Here is a 19,577-nt window from a genome sequence, read left to right as displayed (position 1 = left end):
GTGCTGGTATTGAGCAGTTCATCTTGCCACATGCCTGAATGCGTTGCTGCCATATGACTGGATGATTGAGTAGGTTGAGTATGTATAACTAATAAAGTGGCTAGTGAGTGTAGTAATTTGGATTGTCTAACAGCATGTTTTTACTGCAAATATACAAAAAGTGTTTGTAGTGTGAGGACTAACAAGTGTGTTTGGCCTTTGTAACATTTTTAAGCTAATTAATTTTTCCAAAAATACAAAAAAAGATGAGTATGCTCATGCTCATGCATTTTATTCCAGCATCATCACCCCTGTCTTGAAATAGCAATAAATAATAACAATGTTAACTTCTTCTTTTTTTTTTTTTTTTACATCAAAGCAAGTCAATGTTCTTTTGTACACTTGCACTGTTTTTTTATATATATAAAAATCAAACACACACACACAGGAAAACCTGATCATGTTCAGCTAAATCTCCATTAAGTGAGATAAAATGAATTCTCTGTACATCTCCTGTGCTTGCTCTTTCCCGGCACTGGTCGACTGGCCAAATAATAGGACACGAGTCCCCACCTCCGCGTCTCCAAAGGAGCCTGAAATCCTGTCACACTCACTTGCGTGCACATAGACACTCACAGGTTGTGCATGGACTTACACACACGTACCATTCAGAAACACCCACGTTAGGTCTGACGATCTGCTGACAGACATCCAGGCAGAGCACTGATTGTACCTTAATCCCTCTCCATGGCAACAACAATAGGTGCGTGTGCAATGACCAGGCCTAGGAGAAAGTTACAGTATATATTTGTCTTCATCACATACGCACACACATGTTCTCTCTCTCTCTTTCATAGATGCAGCGGCACTGGATTTATCTGGTGATACTCAGATATGGCTGATAGGGTTAATTGGTTTTCCGAGGGCATGTAGGGGGAGAATGGCTGACACTGACCAGATTACTGCAGACACACCAGGGAAGACCTGCCAGAGACAGACAGAGCAAGGAGCCCGAGAAGAGCAGAGAGAAAATAAATGTAACTGATGACCCGAGAGCAGGAAGTGCAGGCAGTTGGAGAGGTGGAAGAAGATTTACCTTTCTCCCTTTAGAGCTCAGAAGTCAAATAGTGAATACAAGAGGCAGTGAAAGCTGTGAAGTTAAAGCAAAGTTTGAGGGCAAATAGAAGCTAAATTAGATTGGATATGGCAAATGTTAATTCCCTTAATTTCTTTTGTTGTTATTGTATTGCTATTTTATATTGTATTTTTCTAACTGAAGGGCCTGAAGGCTTTTTAAATTAATTATCCTGCCACTTTATCTGAAACCATAATTTCACGCTATATTGCATTGAGTTTGGATGCAAAGTGTTTGAATTATATTGCATCACTTAACTAAACAACTTTCCCCCATTAAAGGTGAATATCACTGATTTTATACTTTTTGGAGAATATTATGTGTTAATATAAATATAATACAGAAGTTAGATTTGACCGCAGTCGTGCAGATCTAGAGTCCAGTCTGCAACCGCTTTGTAACCACCAGTCTCTAGGGAAGAATGTGATTCCCCAACCAGCTGGCAAGTGGTTGCTGGAAGTTGTTAGTTGGCATTGGTTGCAAACAGGTATGTTGTTTTGCACCACCAATTGCAAACACTCACCAACTACTTGCCAAGTGGTGGTTGAACTGTGAAAGTGCAATGCGAACCCGAAACGAAGACCATTCACCTTCAAAGTTAACGCTGGGGCTTTAGAAATATGTTGGTTGCATTTTGAAAGGCATCACTTTTACTTTGATATTCTCGGTTTTCCAGTTTGCATCGCATTTCTTTCGCGTTTCCCTACCTCTTTGTGGTTAGTTAGCGAGTGCTTCCAGACAGTTCAACATCGTCCATGCAAACTACAGGTGATTGTGGCAGCCTGCTAGCAACCAAAGCACTCACAAAGAAATGTGTGGTGCAGCACCATGTCCCTCTCTTAGACCGGCCAGCAACTTCTCCCTACCAAACTGATTGGGAAATACACATTTTTCCTTAGCAACTGGTAGTTGCCACGAGGTCGCCAAGCTGTCTCCAGACCTGTGTGACTGAGGCTTTAGCTGACTTCTTTTACCTACCCCTTATCAGTTTATAAGACTAATACTTCAACATTATAACTGTTATTAGTGTAACGTGCTATATGGTAAATGTCAGTTTACCATATATAGCAAGCATAAATTCACAATATGAAAAACATATTTCTGCTTTCCTGCATCTGTTAAATGGGCTGCAATGCTCTTTGAAGGTTCATTAACTGGTTGCTCTGGATTTTTTGGATCTGGTCATGTGATTCTTACCAGCAGGAGTTTGGAGATCGCCCAGTTGCTGTTTCATGTTGAAACTCCATCTACTTCCCCACCCACCGGTTCCAGGGTGGGCATTGCTGGCTAATGTTGTCTATTACCATCCTTGGTGCTTAGCTATTGAGATTTTATTGCATGTCATTCCCAGTTCCACTCTTGCTCCATTTCCTGCTGTCACACTACTAAAGAGAGGAAAAGTTCTTCCACAAACTTCTTTTGAAAACATACATTTAAATTGAATAAAAAAAAATTATTATAATTAAGGGTCATGTTATGTATTTATGTTAAAAAAAATATCAGACTCATATTATTCTTAGTGTATCAGCAGCTTTTTGACTGTTCAGCAGATAATGTCCTTATACATAAGAATAATTTACATTAACAGATTAATTTGATGACCCATGACAGCTATATACAGCTTCAACAAGTCATTCAGTTGTTAATGTAAGGTAAAAAATTAAACACTTATAAAATGACAGTAGGAACTCCCACAGAGGGGAAAAGATGGGGGACATCACCGAGACCGTGAAAACTGACTGTATGAGTGTTGTTGCTGGGCGAGAGTGGAAACAACTCTACTCTACCTCTGCCTCATGGACTGAAGTGGTTTTAGTGTTGGTGGGTTTTATTCTAAACATTATTATTATTTCCCTTTAAAATGCTTTTCTTGATAAGGTGACATTTAGAAAATGATTTAGTGGATTAAAGGATTTAAGCTATGTCAGCAATAAATATCCAAGAGCTGCACCTTTAACTGTGTAATATTTACCTGTTTGAAAGGATGTAATGTTTTATATTTGTATAATTGAGCAGCAGGTTTTACAGACATGGTAGAGAAATTTATGGATCTTTAAAGTACTGTGAAATTTCTGAAAGCAGCAACAAGTTCCTCAACTGAACGATGATATTGGACGTCTGAAAAACGTATTCTACCCTTACTGAAGCTAAAAAAGACTGCTGCCACATCAAAGGACTAGAAGTGTGTTAAGAATCAGGTGACTGTCATGAAGGAGTCTGACTTACTGAAAAGAATATGGTCTGTGATAAAATACAACAGGTTTTCATAATCTTAAATGTTAGAAAATGGTGTGTGAAGGCATTTCACTACACAGGGTGAAGGATTTTAGGTGTGGATCCTATGCACAAACATGTAGCATGTAGCCAAACTTGTCACGGCTGCAGCGGCAGTCGTATGGGGTTGAAGGAAAAAGGACCCAATCACAGGCTGACGATGCAATGAGTGAGCTTTATTTACCATCAAAATACAAAACAGAAACCAAAGCTAAGAACAAGAAAATCCTAACAAGAATTAACTTGAAACATAAGATAATAATCAAAACCAAAACCACTGAGTCCACAGGTTTAGGACCATGACAAGACTGGGATGATGTATGTAGCATGCTGATTGGTTAAAAGTGGCTTTGAACAGGAAAAGAAGTGACAGCTGAATTCATCACAAAGAAGGAGGAGCTAAAAAAACCAAACGTAAAAAAAGCAGCACGAGAAGCACAGACAGTGACTACAGGGGACATTTTTAACCCTGACACACAAACATACACACACATCAGCTACACGTCACGTACTTTCAGCGTGCACTAACCACAAATTGTATTAAGAGCTTGCACAAATGAACCGCAGGGTCATTTTCTGGCACAGTAGTCATGGAAGTAGAGATCACATTCGATGGGTGGGTACGCGCGGATTTCTAACAAGCGGGACAACTCAGAAGTGTACTGAGCTTTCAAGACACCTGGGATATAGCGACATGAATTTTTTATCAGAACTCCGACACCAGTGGTTTCTCACAATGACTGTTTTCTTCGGGTTTCTTGAAGTGATAAATTATCGATTTCACAAAAGTTGACAAAGCGCCGCAGGTGCTGAAAATCTCATCACTAAAGATTTTGATGCAAAGCGGCTTTTAGAGGCATTGTTAAAAATTGCTGGAATGAATGTTTATCACTGTTGGTATTCCACATTGTTCCTTAAAGCATGTTTTGTTTTGCAATCATCCCCACCAGTCAGGACTGACTAGACACAAATCCTGCCTGTCGCGCACACGGGAACACACACACACACACATACACACACACATTACAGGAAGCTGCCAACAACCACAACAGGAACCAGAGTTTCCTGCTGTCAGTCACTAAGCCTCCACAGTGAAGTGACTGGACACCTTGTCGCTAGATGATGAGTGTTTTCCTTTCAATTACCCCACCCATTTTTTTCCGGAGCCAGCCAGTGATTTACCCCAGCGGTTCACTTTCCCAGCTGCTCCTTTGACTTCATCACAGTTACCAATCACACACCGTACAATAAGTAGCAGTCATCTCTGCAGAAGCTAGCTCGCCTATAATCTAGTATATGTGAACATCCTGTGTCCAGTTTACAGTTTGAAACTTTACTTTCTTTTGGTTTATTTTCACCTTCTTGTGGCCTACATCTGTAAAGATGCTCTATTTTATAGTATTATCATCAAGTAACTAAAACCACTAAGGAGATTGCTGAAGGTACTAAAATTGGTTTAAGAACTGTCCAACGCATTATTAATGGATAGTGGTGAGCCACCAACATCATCATCGAGTAAGAAATGTAGTCAACACAAATCTTGATTGACGAGAAAGAAAAGAAAAGTTAAGATGTTGTTACAATTAAAGTTACCAAAAGTATCCACTTTTGGTAAGATATGCAGAAATCCAAATATGACAGGATATAAAAGGAAATTAATCCAAATAAATCTCGAGCAACATTTTCAGAATGCAGTTTTCCATATTTACATTTCCACTCCACGTTTGACTGATTCAGTTCATTAGTTACATTTACACATTTAAATAAGTAATGAGTAAACACTGGCTCGTAAATGATGCTTCTAGTTATTTGTAAGTGAAGAGAGCATATAAAAGTTTTGATTTTATAGCGATAGCTTCTCCTTGAGTGCACTTATTGCACATCACCATTGATCTGCCAGATTACTGTAATAATACACAAATGTCAGCAGACAGCACTCTTTTGGCAATTACTCCACAATTACCAAACAGCGAATTAAAAAGCCTTTTGTATGTACACAGTTTACTAAACGGTGAAAAGCTTCCCTGCAAAACAAAATCTGTCACAGTGACCGCTACCTGCTTTGTTTTTAAGTTTATTTTTTAAAATCCGGACGCAAGTGTCAGAAATAAGCACACATGCAAAACACAAACTTCAGTCAGGGTTAGTAGATGTTTTCAAGCATCCAGACAGATGAAATTCTATCTTGGGAACTTCTTGTTTACTTTTTTTTTTTTTTCTTTCAATATTCCCTCCAAGTGTGAGCTGAAGAGGACTCAGCAAACTGAAGAAAACTATTTTTGTGGCACACATACTTGTCACACTTGTCAGTAAACTCATTTACACAAGGCTGAGGCTGCATGCCCGCATGCATATGCACACTGTATTATGTAGAGCCTGATCAAAAATTAATGGAGCAGAAATGTCCTTGAAAGTTAAAAGATGCCTATGAATTTGCAAATGAGAAGCCAAAAATTGCTCTCCGCTAAATTGGAGTACCCTTTCTGCATTTCACCCTGTAATTTGTTGATTTGTCAAATATTCACACATGAATGGTTTCGCTGTCCCCTGTGGGCCACTGTAGGCAAATTGTGGCTGTGCATTCTGCGTTAGAAAAAAAGACAGGTTTTGGTCAGAAAACAATAGCCTGAAGAGAAAACATGAAAATAAGGCCAGCAGTAGAGGAAAATACAGCATCAAGACAAAAAAACAAAACAAAAACAAGAAACAATAAAAGCCCAAAAATGGAGCAGAAGGAGAATCTGCAGCATCTTTCTTCATATGTTGTCTAACCATTTTTTAAATTTTGAATATATGCAATAAAATACACCTTCTAGGTATCTGTTCTTACTTTAGACATGTAAAATCTGCACCTATCAATCCCACTGCCTCTGTTTACCTGCAATGCTTAAGTGCCCTGTCCACTGTAACATATGTCAGTTTTACTTATTTACATCCTTCTGCAAACTTGCTTATGGCATGAAGTGATTAGGGAAGACATAGAGCACCATAAAGCGGCGTTGATGGGAGTTTCCCACACAGATGTCTTAATGAAAATAATAAACAGTGACCGCAATAATGCTTAATGAGGTTAGGAGCACACAAAGAGGGGTGGACTTTTTGTAAAGATATATGAGCTGATCTGCTGGGAAAAAACACAACAATGCCTGACAGCTCTTTGTGTTCTTTTGCACCTCTGTTTGAATCTCATGTAGTCTCCTAGAAAAAAATACCGGTGGTTACATTTTAAGAAAATTGCAGGTTCCAGCACAAAAAAGGGAGAATGCGTTTCTTAAATTTTAGCAGAAGCATATAATTTGAGAGAGACAGAAAAACTTAATTAAAACAAGCAAAAAAAACAAAACCACGGTATGAAACAAAACATGGCATGTATCATGATACGTGACAAGCATGCAAAGAACTAGCAAATGTCCAAAATTTCCTAAACTTTGGGAAATAATTAATCCGTTTTTTTAAATTTTAAAACACCTACTTTCATCTCTTCCAAACACTGATCCTGCCCATCTTCCCCTACGGCTCTGAAACCAAGACATTGACAAGTTTGAGGTGTTCTAAATGCATTGTCTACGACAAGCCCTTGGAGTTTCTATAAGTGATCACATGGGAAACAAAATCACTGGAGACTGTTGCCAGCAGCAACCAACTGGCAGTGACCAAATACATCAACGTCAACTTCAATGGTTTGTGCACCAGGTCAACTACCACACTAATTACAGCGTGCTCATTGGCACGTCAAACAAAAATGCCAAAGAAAACATGGACCAAACAGACTGGGGACAACTTAAAGGGCCAACAATTTGATCTCGAGCAAGCTACAACCAATGCCACTGATCGAAAGTCTTTGAAGAATGTCACTTAGAGAGCTTGACATCCTGCGGACCTACAGTACACCACAGTCGACCACCTGGACCAGCTGCCAGCTAGGACCCAAAGAAGAAAAGAACATTTTGAAACTTCTGCATTAACATAAAAAAACTGTTTTGATTTATCTATCTTGTCTATGGTTTTCTATGCTTTAACTTAAGGATGTCAAATTGTGTCGACTGTGGTTACAAATTGAGAAATAAATTTAAAATGTAAACTTCTGATAAAACTCCACAAGGTTTATGAGAAACTATTAATCAATCAAAATCCATACAGCGTTACTGCCATGGGCTACAGACGGAAAAGTTACCAGCATCATTAAAGGGGAAAATGTTTGCCCCCTTAGACAGTCAGCGTGGACTCTGTGCGTGCCTTCTCAGTGGGAAATTTACATTGCAATGCACCAGCTATGCATGCGCCCAGGCAGCTGACATCAAGGCGATTTCAAGTATGACAGGAATGACTACTCGGCCATCAGGTCTCCAGCTGTCTGTGTATGTGTCAGCAACCAAGTATAAAGGCTCGAGGCATGTGCGACTGCACTAAGTGAAGTTTTTCCCCTCAAAGCCAAGACAAGGAATTGGGACAAAATAGCGCCCTGTTTTTATGCAGAACTGCATTTTTCTTACATAGCTCTGAGTGATATTTGCAGACACTTGTGATTTTAAAATTAATGAACAAAAGAGTCACACTTTTATTATATCGTTTGGAGTTGCAGATGTCTTCTGCCAGTGTTGGTCTATGGGGAGAAATTGCTTTTTTCAGAGGAGGTTTGGAACTCAACGAGGCTCTGTAACTTCACACAGTCTGCTGCTTCATAGTTGAGTTGCTGTGGTTCTTAAATGCTTCCGCTTTGTAATAATTCCACTTAGAAATCCAAGTGGGAAGAAATTTCACAAACTAACTTGTCACAATGGTGGGACTCAGTGAGCTCTTTAGATTGACCCGCTCTTTCACTAATGTTTGTTAAGGCAGACCATGTGGCCAGGTGCTTCATTTTATACACCTGTGGTAGTGGGATTAGTGTGGCCTAATATTATTTTCTATACAGGGTGTGGTTGGTTGTAATTTTTCAGCTAGCTCTCATACTATTAGTGAAATCAGTACTTGGAAAAAATGCACAACAGTTACACAGAGCACACAAACTGTTGTATTATCATCTGTATTCTTGTTTCCACTCTTTCCCCCTTCATCACCAGCCTCTGATCTGTCTGCTGTTTGGTCCTGGGTTGTATTTTGCTCTTCTGACCTCATACGATATGGTTCCGACCTAATAAACCCATTGTTGTTCAAAAACAGGCAGAAGCCCATTTTAGCTGATACTTGGAGCCCCGGTGGATTTGTGACAATAGATTTTTTTTGTGTGTTACCTGCACAGACGGATTATGCTTTCAAATCTCAGGTATTAGTGAGCTTACCACGGGGATTACGCTTTGTACTTGATTCACGTTCGGTTCGAACAGATAATGCACCGGCATAGAGACAAGAACGACAAAAAAATTGAAAACTGATCAGAAGTTTGGACAGACAGCAGATACATTAATCATCTCAAAGATTCACCTTGCTGTCAAAAGTGGGTGGTTTTCTCTTTTGACCAAGTATTGCGTGACTCCAGCAGATTTGTAACACTTTTTTATTTTTCTGCTACTTTGTGTACACTTGGGCATTAATCCAAAATTGGAAGGCCTTTTTATGACATGAATGTGGAGTCTCATTAATATAAATTGATATTCTTGTCACATCTTGGAGACTTTGCATAAGGCTTCTTTAAAAGTCTCACATTTTAATTTAAAAATAGAATTTTCTTATTTTTGTCAACTTGTTGCTATAATGTGTTTAGCTAAAGCGAATTACTTATTTTATAGGTGTGTCTGTTACAGTCATTGCTTTTTCTAGTTAATGCCAAAATTGCTATTACAGGCATAGCCCATCTCTTTAGCATCTTCAAATTGCTTATCTGTTGGCCCAGATAATAGACACCAGCCTTAGGAGAGAAAATCCTCCAGTTTAGAGCCACAAAATTCAGGCAGTGATATTTGTCACTAAGCCATAATTAGGAAACAGTTTTTTGATATATGGTTGTAATTTCTAGGGCATAAGGTTAATTTTATCTCATCCCTCTGTCTCTCTCAGAAATTATATTGGATCTTTTGCTTCCTGCCCGTATCAGGTTTTTGCACTTATGGCAGATGAAGTTGCTGACCCAACTAGAGATGTAATTGTTGCAGTAAAGGCTGTACTTGCTCCTCTTAAGAAAAAAAGGGCTCGAGGCAATTTGCTCTAAAATATATGTACTAGTTGTAAACAGAGTGTAAGGTAAAGGTTTCCCGAGGGGGAACCATCTTTATGACTCGGTCTCGTACACCAGTTACTGACAAAACAAATGGTTTGGATTTATATTTCCCCTTTTTGATGGCACATTTCTGTCTCCACTCCTTGACTCTTCTTCTTCACTGTAGTTCTCATGAAAGCTGCAAAAGAAAATAAATAAATAAATTCAAAGCATTCTCGAGGTTGATGGACTGCCAAAGTGTCAAACAGTCTCAGGTTGCAGTAACTTCTCTTCTTGCTTGCTGACCTCCCTGCTGCTAGACAAGGGCTTGGACTTTACCAAGCTGTTGCAGAAGGGTTCTGCTGAGAGAGATATACAGTACCCTCTACACTATTGAACTGTCATATATATTAACCTCAACTAACTCACGCCGGCATGCTGCTGGGTAAGAATTTATCTTAGCCAAAGTGTAGAACCTGGGCCATGGATGTCTGAAAAATAAATGCACTTCACTGCAGCAGCAGGGTCTCTTAAGGTCAGCGAACACATCACTTCATTCTGTTTGTAGCATTAAATTCAGACTAACACTGCAGACACTAAATATTGATGTTTAGTGATGCTCTCAGCGTTACATGTTTTGATGAAAGGAAAAGAAAATTTCAGAAAGTGTTAAGAAATCAGGAAAAGCTGCACAAAAAAAGTAGTTGATTGATCAACTGAATGGTCAGATTTATCTCTGAAGTATTGTGTCAGGTTTTTGCTAGATTCTTCCTTTTTCCTAAAGACATGACTTTCAGATAATTAGTTTCCTGCAAATAGCTTTTTGGGCTGTCACTTTGTCCTTTGTCCTCCCCTTTTCCAGTGTCCTCAAACTGTTTGAAGGACACACTGAACACCATGTAGAGATATTCCAGGTTTTTGGCTAATAGTTAAAAATAAACTTTCTGGTACAAAAATATTATTTCATGTTTGTCAAACCATTGTATTTGGCATTTTTTCATAAATCCAGCTAAAGAAATGTGAACAAATATGCATGAGAGTGAAAAAGCAACCGATGTCTAAGGAAAAATGTTAAAAATAACTTTAAAAGTGCCTCAGAAAACCTGGAAAACTGTTGCACAAGACCAGTTTAAAACAACATATATGGCTCCTTGGAAGCAAAATATAAAGAATGGAATGACTCGGGACTTTTGCACAGTACTGCATTTTGATACATATGTTGCCAGTTTTCTCTTGTGTGTTGTTTTGAGCTTCACTTCCTCCCCCGTCTCATTGTCTTCCCCGGTCATCACTTGACTATAAAAAGCCCTGGTTTGTGGCAGTGTTACTTCCTGTCTTGTTCCAGTTTATATTCTTTTCTGTAAAGTCCCTTTTGTCCCAGACTTTTGGGTTACTTCTGCTCCTTACATCTTTGGGCTTTGTTTTTGGAGATCAGTTATTAAAGCTCGCTTTTTGTCGTGAACTATGTCTTCCACTTTCTACACTTTTTTACTGTTGGATTTATCAACAGTAAAAACATTATTACTTCATATACACATTCACACATAGCTTGAATCAATTTCACCCAAGTGCAGCAGACATTACAAAAATCTATCTATCTATCTCTCTATCTCTCTATCTCTCTATCGAGATATATCTATATATAAATAAATGGAGTTTATCTTTTATCACAGATGCGTTTCGCTGGTTCAGGCAAATTATCTTTCCTTGGGGTCAATAAACACATCAGGTCATAGTGGATTAATAGAAGAAAAACACCTTTGATTTGAGCCTGACCTCATTTGCTACAGCCTGACTCATTCTCTCTTTGTTTATGATAAAAGTGCCTGTAGCAGTTGTACATTCAGATGTTGTTTTCATTCGTATAACATGTGAAAGACCAGATTTATAACTTCAGGGGCTCTACTCTACTCCCACTTTAATATTGTTTTATAATACTGAAGAAAAATGAAAATGTCTTATTTTATATACGGTCTTCTTTTTGTTTCTCATTTCTATGACACGGACATTTTAATAATGTACATTTGATCAGAAATTCACTGCCTGTTTTCCTGACATCGCATATCTTTGTATTCTTACGTGCTCAAAGTTTTTAGGTTTGTGTCTTGATGTCAAATTCTCCTTTGTGTGTCTTGCAGTTGGGCGAGGACACTTTCAACCGCGCTAAGTTGTTGAACGTTGGTTATACGGAGGCTTTGAAGGATGCAGAATATGACTGCTTCATCTTCAGTGACGTTGACCTGATCCCGATGGACGACCGCAACCTCTACCACTGCTACGACCAGCCGAGACATTTTGCCATCGCCATGGACAAGTTTGGCTTCAGGTGATGGAATGAGATCCAGTTTCCCCACTCGTTTGTCTGAAACACTGACAACCCACACATGGTTTTATTTGTCTGGTGGACTCTATACATGTCTTGCCAACTCCAATTATTGTTGTACATCATTCTTCTATGCTGTAAATACATTGAATTTAAATCTGCTAGTTCCTGCCTAACTGAATTTCCCCTACAGCCTTTGTTCTGACAGACAATCGTGAAAGAACAGTCTTTAATTTGAGTAAATCTCATTATACTTTGAATCCCTTGTCTGCAGCCTTAATTAGTATGAAAACTCACCACAGTTCACTGCTGCCAAGTTTGATCAGTTCGTACTAACAAGAGCACATGTTTCAGAGTGTAACTAACGAGTTTGGACTACAGCAAGTGAAGAGACCTTTGGTAACTGTGAAGCCTTTGTGCAAACTGAATTAGCTGGATGAGCCTATTATCAAATGTTATTACTGTTTCATTGCTGCTGTCTTATTTGCCATCGTTACTTTTAATTGAGTCATAATAAACAAAATATATGTGCTAAACAATTGTTAGATTTTAGAAAAATATTTTCCTCGTGATAAATTAATAATTTAGTCTCAATTCCAAACTTATTGGGGTATAGATTTTTTGCTTAGACTGCTCTTGTCTAATCACACAATTAATATTTTTGGTTTTTGGTGTTTCTGTTACATAAAATAAGGAAATTATCAATGATTATCATTCAGTGTATAAAATCTAATCGGTATCTTATAGAACTTTATGATAATGCGGAGATAAAACAATCATCAGGTATTGTAGGATGAGGACCCAAATGCAGACTCCAAGACAACAACATAGTCCCAACAAAAAAAACTCAGCTAACTCAAATAAGCCCAGGAAGTCAAAGAGTGAGGACACATGGGAAGTTTAACAGACTCTGTGGCAAAGACTTGGAGGAAAGACATGGCTATTTATGCACATACGGTTTTCAGGGAAATGGAGACACAACAGACTCGCATTGAAACCAACAAAAAAACCTTTCAGATAAAAAAGGTAATATTTAAAGGTGTATGTTTAAGTAAAGGTTTATACTCTAAAAAGGTTCATGTATTTCCTTAGCAGTTTATTCAACTTCAGCTCCAGTTACGCAGGTCTTTAACTGGTCTGGTCTGAAACCATAGACAACCACAGGTCACTAGACAAAAAGGTGTATTTCATGACTGGCTGGTGAGTGGCTGCTGAAGGTTGTTGGCACTACCTACATGTAGGTGAAATTCATTGCTCAAGGTTTAAAGTGTTGTGCTGAAAACTTCTTGCGATTGCTTTGCTCACTAACAGATTGTTGTGGTCACCTACCCTGTGTACTTTGCAATCATTATCCCACTGCTTGCCAAGCGGTAGACAACCTGTGAGACACAAAGGAGAAAAAGAAAGAGTTCACCTTCAAACTAACACATTTCAGAATATGTAAGTTTTACTTTGAAGGCAAATACTCTGAAAAAGTGCATTGCACAAGTTTCACTATCATATGTAGAATAGTTGACAAGTGTTTGCAGATAAGTTGGTGTCTTCCATGCAAACTCCTTCCTACATGGCTGGGGGATAGGAAAGGGAGAAAGAAATATGAAGGAAAAGAAAAACAAAGAGGAAGAGGGACAGTGAGAAAGGGCACTTAAAAATAGTGTGCAAACTCCTGGAAACTATTGTAGGCTGCTTGCAACCAATGCAATCAGCTCCCAAAAACTGCCAGCAATCTGTAGCAACTACTTGCTAACCAGTTGGAGAACATACATTTACCATAGTTATCAAAGGTTAACAGGGGTGCAAACAAGTCTGTAGGCCTGTGTGACTAGGGCCTTTGTGTTTTGGGGGGACTGGAGTCAGCTGTCATAAGGCAGAACGCAGGTAAACCTAGGACAGGTCACTTGCTCAGTTAGAATTACTGAATAATCCAACCGATGTGTTTCATTGGGCTCTACGTCTCTAATTTCTAATGCAGGATAACCCAAAGAGGTCCAGAGCCCTGAATGGCTGGGTCCTGTCTAAGCATCTTTTTGCATAATGACACCACACCTACCCTCAATTATCTAAAAGCACAGGAAGTATTGATGAATACTCTAAATATGGCCAGTGATGTGACCTGGCCATCCAAAAGCTGTCAGTCCACAAGAGTTATCCTACTGAAAACCCTCAGGGGCTCCTGCAGGTCCCTGATATAGTGCTCAATAAGCTAATGCTATCTGGCAACAAATACAATGCAGGTGGTAAGAAGGGCTGAAGCTTACATTTCTTAATAGCAATTAATCAGTAAAGACTTAAAATGGTTTCATCAGGTTTTTTTTGGCTCCTCTGAAATAAAGAAAAGGGCATACAGTGAAAGGACAGCCTGGAGGTGAGAGTGACTGGAAGGTCAGAGAATTGATTGTGGTTAATTACTTATGTTAAAATGAGATTGTTGAAGAAAACTGATTCCAAGGTCAGCGTGGTCTGAATCAGCCGATCAACTCATTTGTTCAGTACTTCAAATTTAAGCATGTAAAAAGTTCATAAACTTCTAAGCTGTGCAAGAAAAAAATGCAGCAGACTCCAGTGACTTTTGAGCACATTTTTAAAGTGAGTACCTTTCAGTATTTTGGCCCTGTCGTTTTATGAAGGCAACTTCAGTCATTTCAAAATGTAAAAGGAGCAGACGTTTCTGATAAATGGTGGAAATGGTAAAAACACTAACAGTGAAAGTCAGGTCACATTAAGTGCTACTCCATTACCTTAGCACCTCAAAACACCAAACAGCTCTCTGAGCAGAGTGTGTCACCTTGAAGTCCATTTCATAACTCTGACTTTTTCAAAAGTATTGCACAAATTATGTGCTAGAGCTTCAAGAAAAAGGTTCAGAGGTTCTTTAAGCTTTTTCATATTTCTACATAACATGACCTGACATATCAGAGTTTCACTAAATTCTTTAGGTAGAAAAAGAGAACCTGATTTAACAAATTTAAAAGTATGTATAACACTTTTATGTAACCCTGTGCTTTTTATATCGGATCAAAACTGCAAGCCTTTATTAAGGTTGATTAAATGCAAAACAGTAAATTCAGAAACAGACGCAAACAAAGTCCAAAAGAAATACAGAACACAAGGTATTCAAGGAATAACTAAGGTTGCCAGACAGGAACAGACTACAAAAACAAATACACAGTATAACACAACCATGAACTGAGGCCTGAAATACAGACATGAGGTAATCAGGGGACACAGGCAGTGATGATGAGACACAGCTGAAACTTTCTTGTCTCTAAACAAGACAAAGAAGTAAAACTAAATATAAGAGAGAAATAACTTACAGAAAGGGAATAACTGAAAACACAGAATATAGAAAACTTGACACAAGGCAGGGAACAAGAGTTCATAGAAGACAGACTGTAACCAAGACTCAAAGCCTAATGGGAACTGGTCGCACACGATACAGGGAAATACTGGAACAATCAATACCTAGAAATAAGAAACCGTAAATGCTAGTGAATAAAAGAAAAGAAAAACCTGAGGAACGGCTAAACTCAACCACAAATAGCAAGGGCAGCTAAGCACCAATGGCGTGTCCAGCGGGGTGGCCTGGGGGGGCACAGGCCACCCCCCCAACCAGACTGACCACCCCAGGTGCCACCCCAAAGGCAAAACAATAAAATTCAATCAAATATCAAATGTCCGATTATGTTTTCACGGTGACGCTCAGATATCCGAGTGTAAGTGAATGCAGCATCGCTTCTGCGCTATGCGCATCACGTTAGCAAAGGTAGGAGAGCCAAGCAGAAAGACGGCACTGCAGGAAACAATTTTTCGGTGAAAGAAAATGAGGACAGAATAAATGTCCCGGTAAGTAATATTAAGTTTGTTGAGTTTAGTAAACTTCGGTGAAATTAGAATACCAAGGAAAAAATAACACTTAAAGAATAATTGCAGCCGTCGAATATATCAGACAGTATGCTACTGAGGGCAGCTAACATAAGAGTTATGAGTTATAAGATATAATCCAAGTCGTAACATTGCTGTATGGAGCTGCAGATTTGGTTGCAGGTTAACATAGCTGGACTGGCCATCGGGCATACCGGGCATATGCCCGATGACTTATTTTTTATTTTTTTTTGTAACGCATGAACAATGAGAGGTGGTGGATTGGCCAGATGCAGGTCGATGTGTAGAAATAACTCGTTGTTTGGTGGTGGCTATGACGGGGCTTCCACAGAGGTGGATGAGGGAAGGGGAGGCAGGAGGAGAGACCCGAGGCAGCCGCCAGTCTGAGTGTCAGGTGAACTGAACTTCAGGTAAGAAGTTATGACCTGCAGTCTATCTGGGTCAGATTTAAACCAAGTTCAGGTGGAGTTTATTTTCGTTGTGCTGACTTTTTACCCTCAGTTGCAATAACTCGTACTGCATTCTAGCCAGTTTGACGGAGTTTTTATACAGCTGGGTGGGTGCTATGATGTTACTGATAGTGAACTTTATTTTATTCATAAGGTTAGTTAGTAGAGTTGCCAACGGCTCCTTAAAAAAATGGAATGGTCCCTCAATCAGAGAAAATATTACGCGTTTCGTATTGAGCTGAGAAGAGACGCAGTTTGTCCCGAACTTCAGCTATAATGGAAAAAAGACACAAAGCTGGATTTATTCTGTCGTTACGCTGCACAGCTGCCTCTTCTTCTCTCATTCTCTCCCCTGCCTCTCCCGTTTCTACTTCAATCATGAAACTGATCAATGATCAGCTGATCGTCTTTTCTCTCTTGTTTATTTATCGCCCACTTTGCCAGAAAGAGGAAACCAGCGGATGTCACGCTAAACAACAGCAGCACGTTTAAGCTTGATCAGCTGTTGTTAGAATTTATTTAATATTTGTTGCCCTATCATATATGTATGTGCTCTTAACCTGAAAGGTATAAATACGGAAGTGTGTGTGCAATAAATGATGGCGCAGAGGAAGGTGTGTCCCTCTGATGTAAAACTCTAAACAACGTGTGTATGGTTTATTCCTCCGTGAGATATGCGAGTAACCCCGGTATTTCTGCCCTAAAAATGGAACCTCCAACAGGTTATGGGCCCAGAAGGGATGTGGGAAGCCGGTGGAACCGTCTATGCTTCGACGGAGACGAGAGAAACTATGAACTGTGGGAAACAAAGTTCCTGGGATACCTGCGGCTACTTGGGCTAAAGGCTGCCATTCTGAACGAGCCCGGCGAGTCGGAGGAAGAAGACAAGGACTTGGATGAAAAGAATGAAGTAGCTTATGCAGAGCTAATCCAAGTATTGGATGATAGAAGTCTTTCACTCGTGATGAGAGATGCCAAGGATGACGGACGAAAAGCGTTGGAGATTCTGAGAGAGCACTACGCCGGTAAGGGTACACCACGTGTGATTAGCCTGTACACGGAGCTAACGTCGCTACAGAAAACTCCCATTGAGAGCGTCACAGACTATATGATAAGGGCTGAGACTGCCATTACAGCTCTGAGGAATGCAGAAGAGACATTAAGTGATGGACTGCTTATTGCAATGGTGCTAAAAGGGTTGCCTGAATCTTTCAAGCCGTTTGCCATACATGTAACCCACAGTGACAAAGCAATGACATTTAGTGAATTCAAAGCTAAATTAAGAAGCTACGAGAGCACCGAAAAGGCCACATGTTCTGAAGACAATGTGATGAAGGCAAATAACTGGAAGAAAGAGAGAGACAATGCAGAAATAACATGTTACAACTGTGGAAAAGAGGGTCATATAGCACGTGAGTGTTACACAAAGACCGAAAGGAAAGAACAAAAAGTGAAGCAGTGGTGCGGTTACTGTAAAAGCTCAACGCATAAGGACAGCGACTGTCGCCGACGAAAGAAGATTACTGCTAAACACGTAACTGATGCAGAAGATCATAGTTTCGCGTTCAAAGCCAAAGACTGTGGAAATCAAGGGCTGAAACAGAGAGGCCTAATGGTTGATACAGGGGCCACTTCTCACATTATTACGGACATTCAGAGATTTAAGAGTTTTGATGAGACATTCACACCTGGAAGACACTTCATGGAATTAGCTGACGGAACAAGGACGAGTGGGGTCGCACTGAAGAGGGGAGATGTGGAGGTCTATCTACAAGACAGCGAGGGACGAAAGGTGAAGGCGACACTGGAGGGAGCACTTTACATTCCCTCTTACCCGCAAGATATCTTCTCGGTTCAGGCGGCAACGGCCAAAGGAGCCTCAGTAACCTTCAAGAAGGGCTGCAACCAGCTTATCCATAAGAACGGGACAAGGTTTAAGATAAGTGAATATGAACGCCTATACTATTTGAACAGTGTTACATCTGATCATTATGTTGACAACGACGAATGCAATGGCTGTCATGATGTAGAAACTTGGCACAAAATCCTCGGCCATTGCAACTATGAAGACTTGGTTAAACTAGAGGACATTACCGAGGGTATGAAAATAAAAGGTAAAGCTAAACATTACCAAGACTGTGAAGTGTGTACAAAAGGCAAATTTATCCAAACCAGGAATAGAGAGCCTGATGAAAGAGCAGAAGAAGCATTAGAGCTAGTGCACACTGACTTAGCTGGACCGATAGAACCAGAAGCTAAAGACGGGTTCAGGTACACGTTAGCATTTACTGACGATTACTCAGGCACAATGTTTGTGTACTTTCTAAAGGCTAAAAGTGACACCGTAAAAGCAACTGAAAAGTTTTTGGCAGACGTCGCCCCCTATGGGCAAGTAAAGAGAATCAGATCAGACAATGGAACTGAATTTACATCTAAAGAGTTTCAGACATTGTTAAATAAAAACACGATAAGGCATGAGACATCAGCGCCGTATTCACCTCATCAGAATGGGACTGCCGAGAGACAATGGCGAACACTTTTTGAAATGGCACGGTGTATGTTGATCGAAAGTAACCTGCCAAAAAGATTATGGACTTATGCTGTTATGACTGCCGCAGTAATTCGTAATAGGTGTTACAACAGACGCACAAAGCAAACCCCTTATTACATGCTGACAGGAAAGAAGCCAGACATGTCGAGGATGGGGATTTTTGGATCAGTTTGCTATGGTTACGGGCACAACAAAAAAAAGTTAGACGCAAGATGTGACGAAGGAGTTTTTGTGGGTTACGATAAAAACAGTCCGTCATATCTAATCTACTACCCTAAAACAGGACGAGTCCTTAGACATAGGTTGGTCAAGTTCCTCACTAAAAGTGTAGTTGAGCACCAAACCCAGACCACTCAGGTTGATGACAATGGAGATGATGATTTGACTCCAGGGGACATCTTGAAGTACCCCGCTAGAAAGGACAAAACAGGGAATGACCAGAGATCAGATGAAAGTATGATCCTGGAACCTGAAAGTGACATTCAGGACAATGGCATAAATGATGCACAAAACTCAGACAAACAGAGTAATAGAACAGAGTCTGAACGATATCCCAAACGAAACAGGAGAAGGCCAGATTACCTGAAAGACTATGTCCAAACTGCAGAAGACGACCAAACATCACTGACTGTAGATTACTGTTACAGGGTGATGTACGACATACCAAAGACTTTTGAAGAAGCTATGCAGTCATCGAACTCTAAGTGTTGGTCAGATGCTATGGAAGATGAAATAAGATCCTTGAAAGACAATAATACGTTTACTTTAACCACGCTGCCAGAAGGTAAAAATGCAGTGGGGGGGAGATGGGTGTATGTGATAAAAGAGAACCCAAATCAGACTAAAAC

General features: G+C 39.7%; 1 protein-coding gene across 1 annotated transcript in view; it reads left to right on the top strand.

Annotated features, from left to right (window-relative positions):
- Positions 1 to 19,577, top strand: part of b4galt2 (UDP-Gal:betaGlcNAc beta 1,4- galactosyltransferase, polypeptide 2) — a 239,572-nt gene that overhangs the window by 168,271 nt on the left and 51,724 nt on the right. The window contains exon 5 of the mRNA XM_026148727.1: positions 11,663 to 11,850. Coding sequence (XP_026004512.1) covers positions 11,663 to 11,850 — 188 coding nt within the window. The remainder of the gene's footprint in view (positions 1 to 11,662; positions 11,851 to 19,577) is intronic.

This window comes from Astatotilapia calliptera, chromosome 18 (genome assembly GCF_900246225.1).
Source record: "Astatotilapia calliptera chromosome 18, fAstCal1.2, whole genome shotgun sequence".
NCBI classification, from domain to species: Eukaryota; Metazoa; Chordata; class Actinopteri; order Cichliformes; family Cichlidae; genus Astatotilapia; species Astatotilapia calliptera.
Note: the sequence above shows the minus strand (reverse complement) of the source record. Positions and strands in the feature narration are given on the sequence as shown.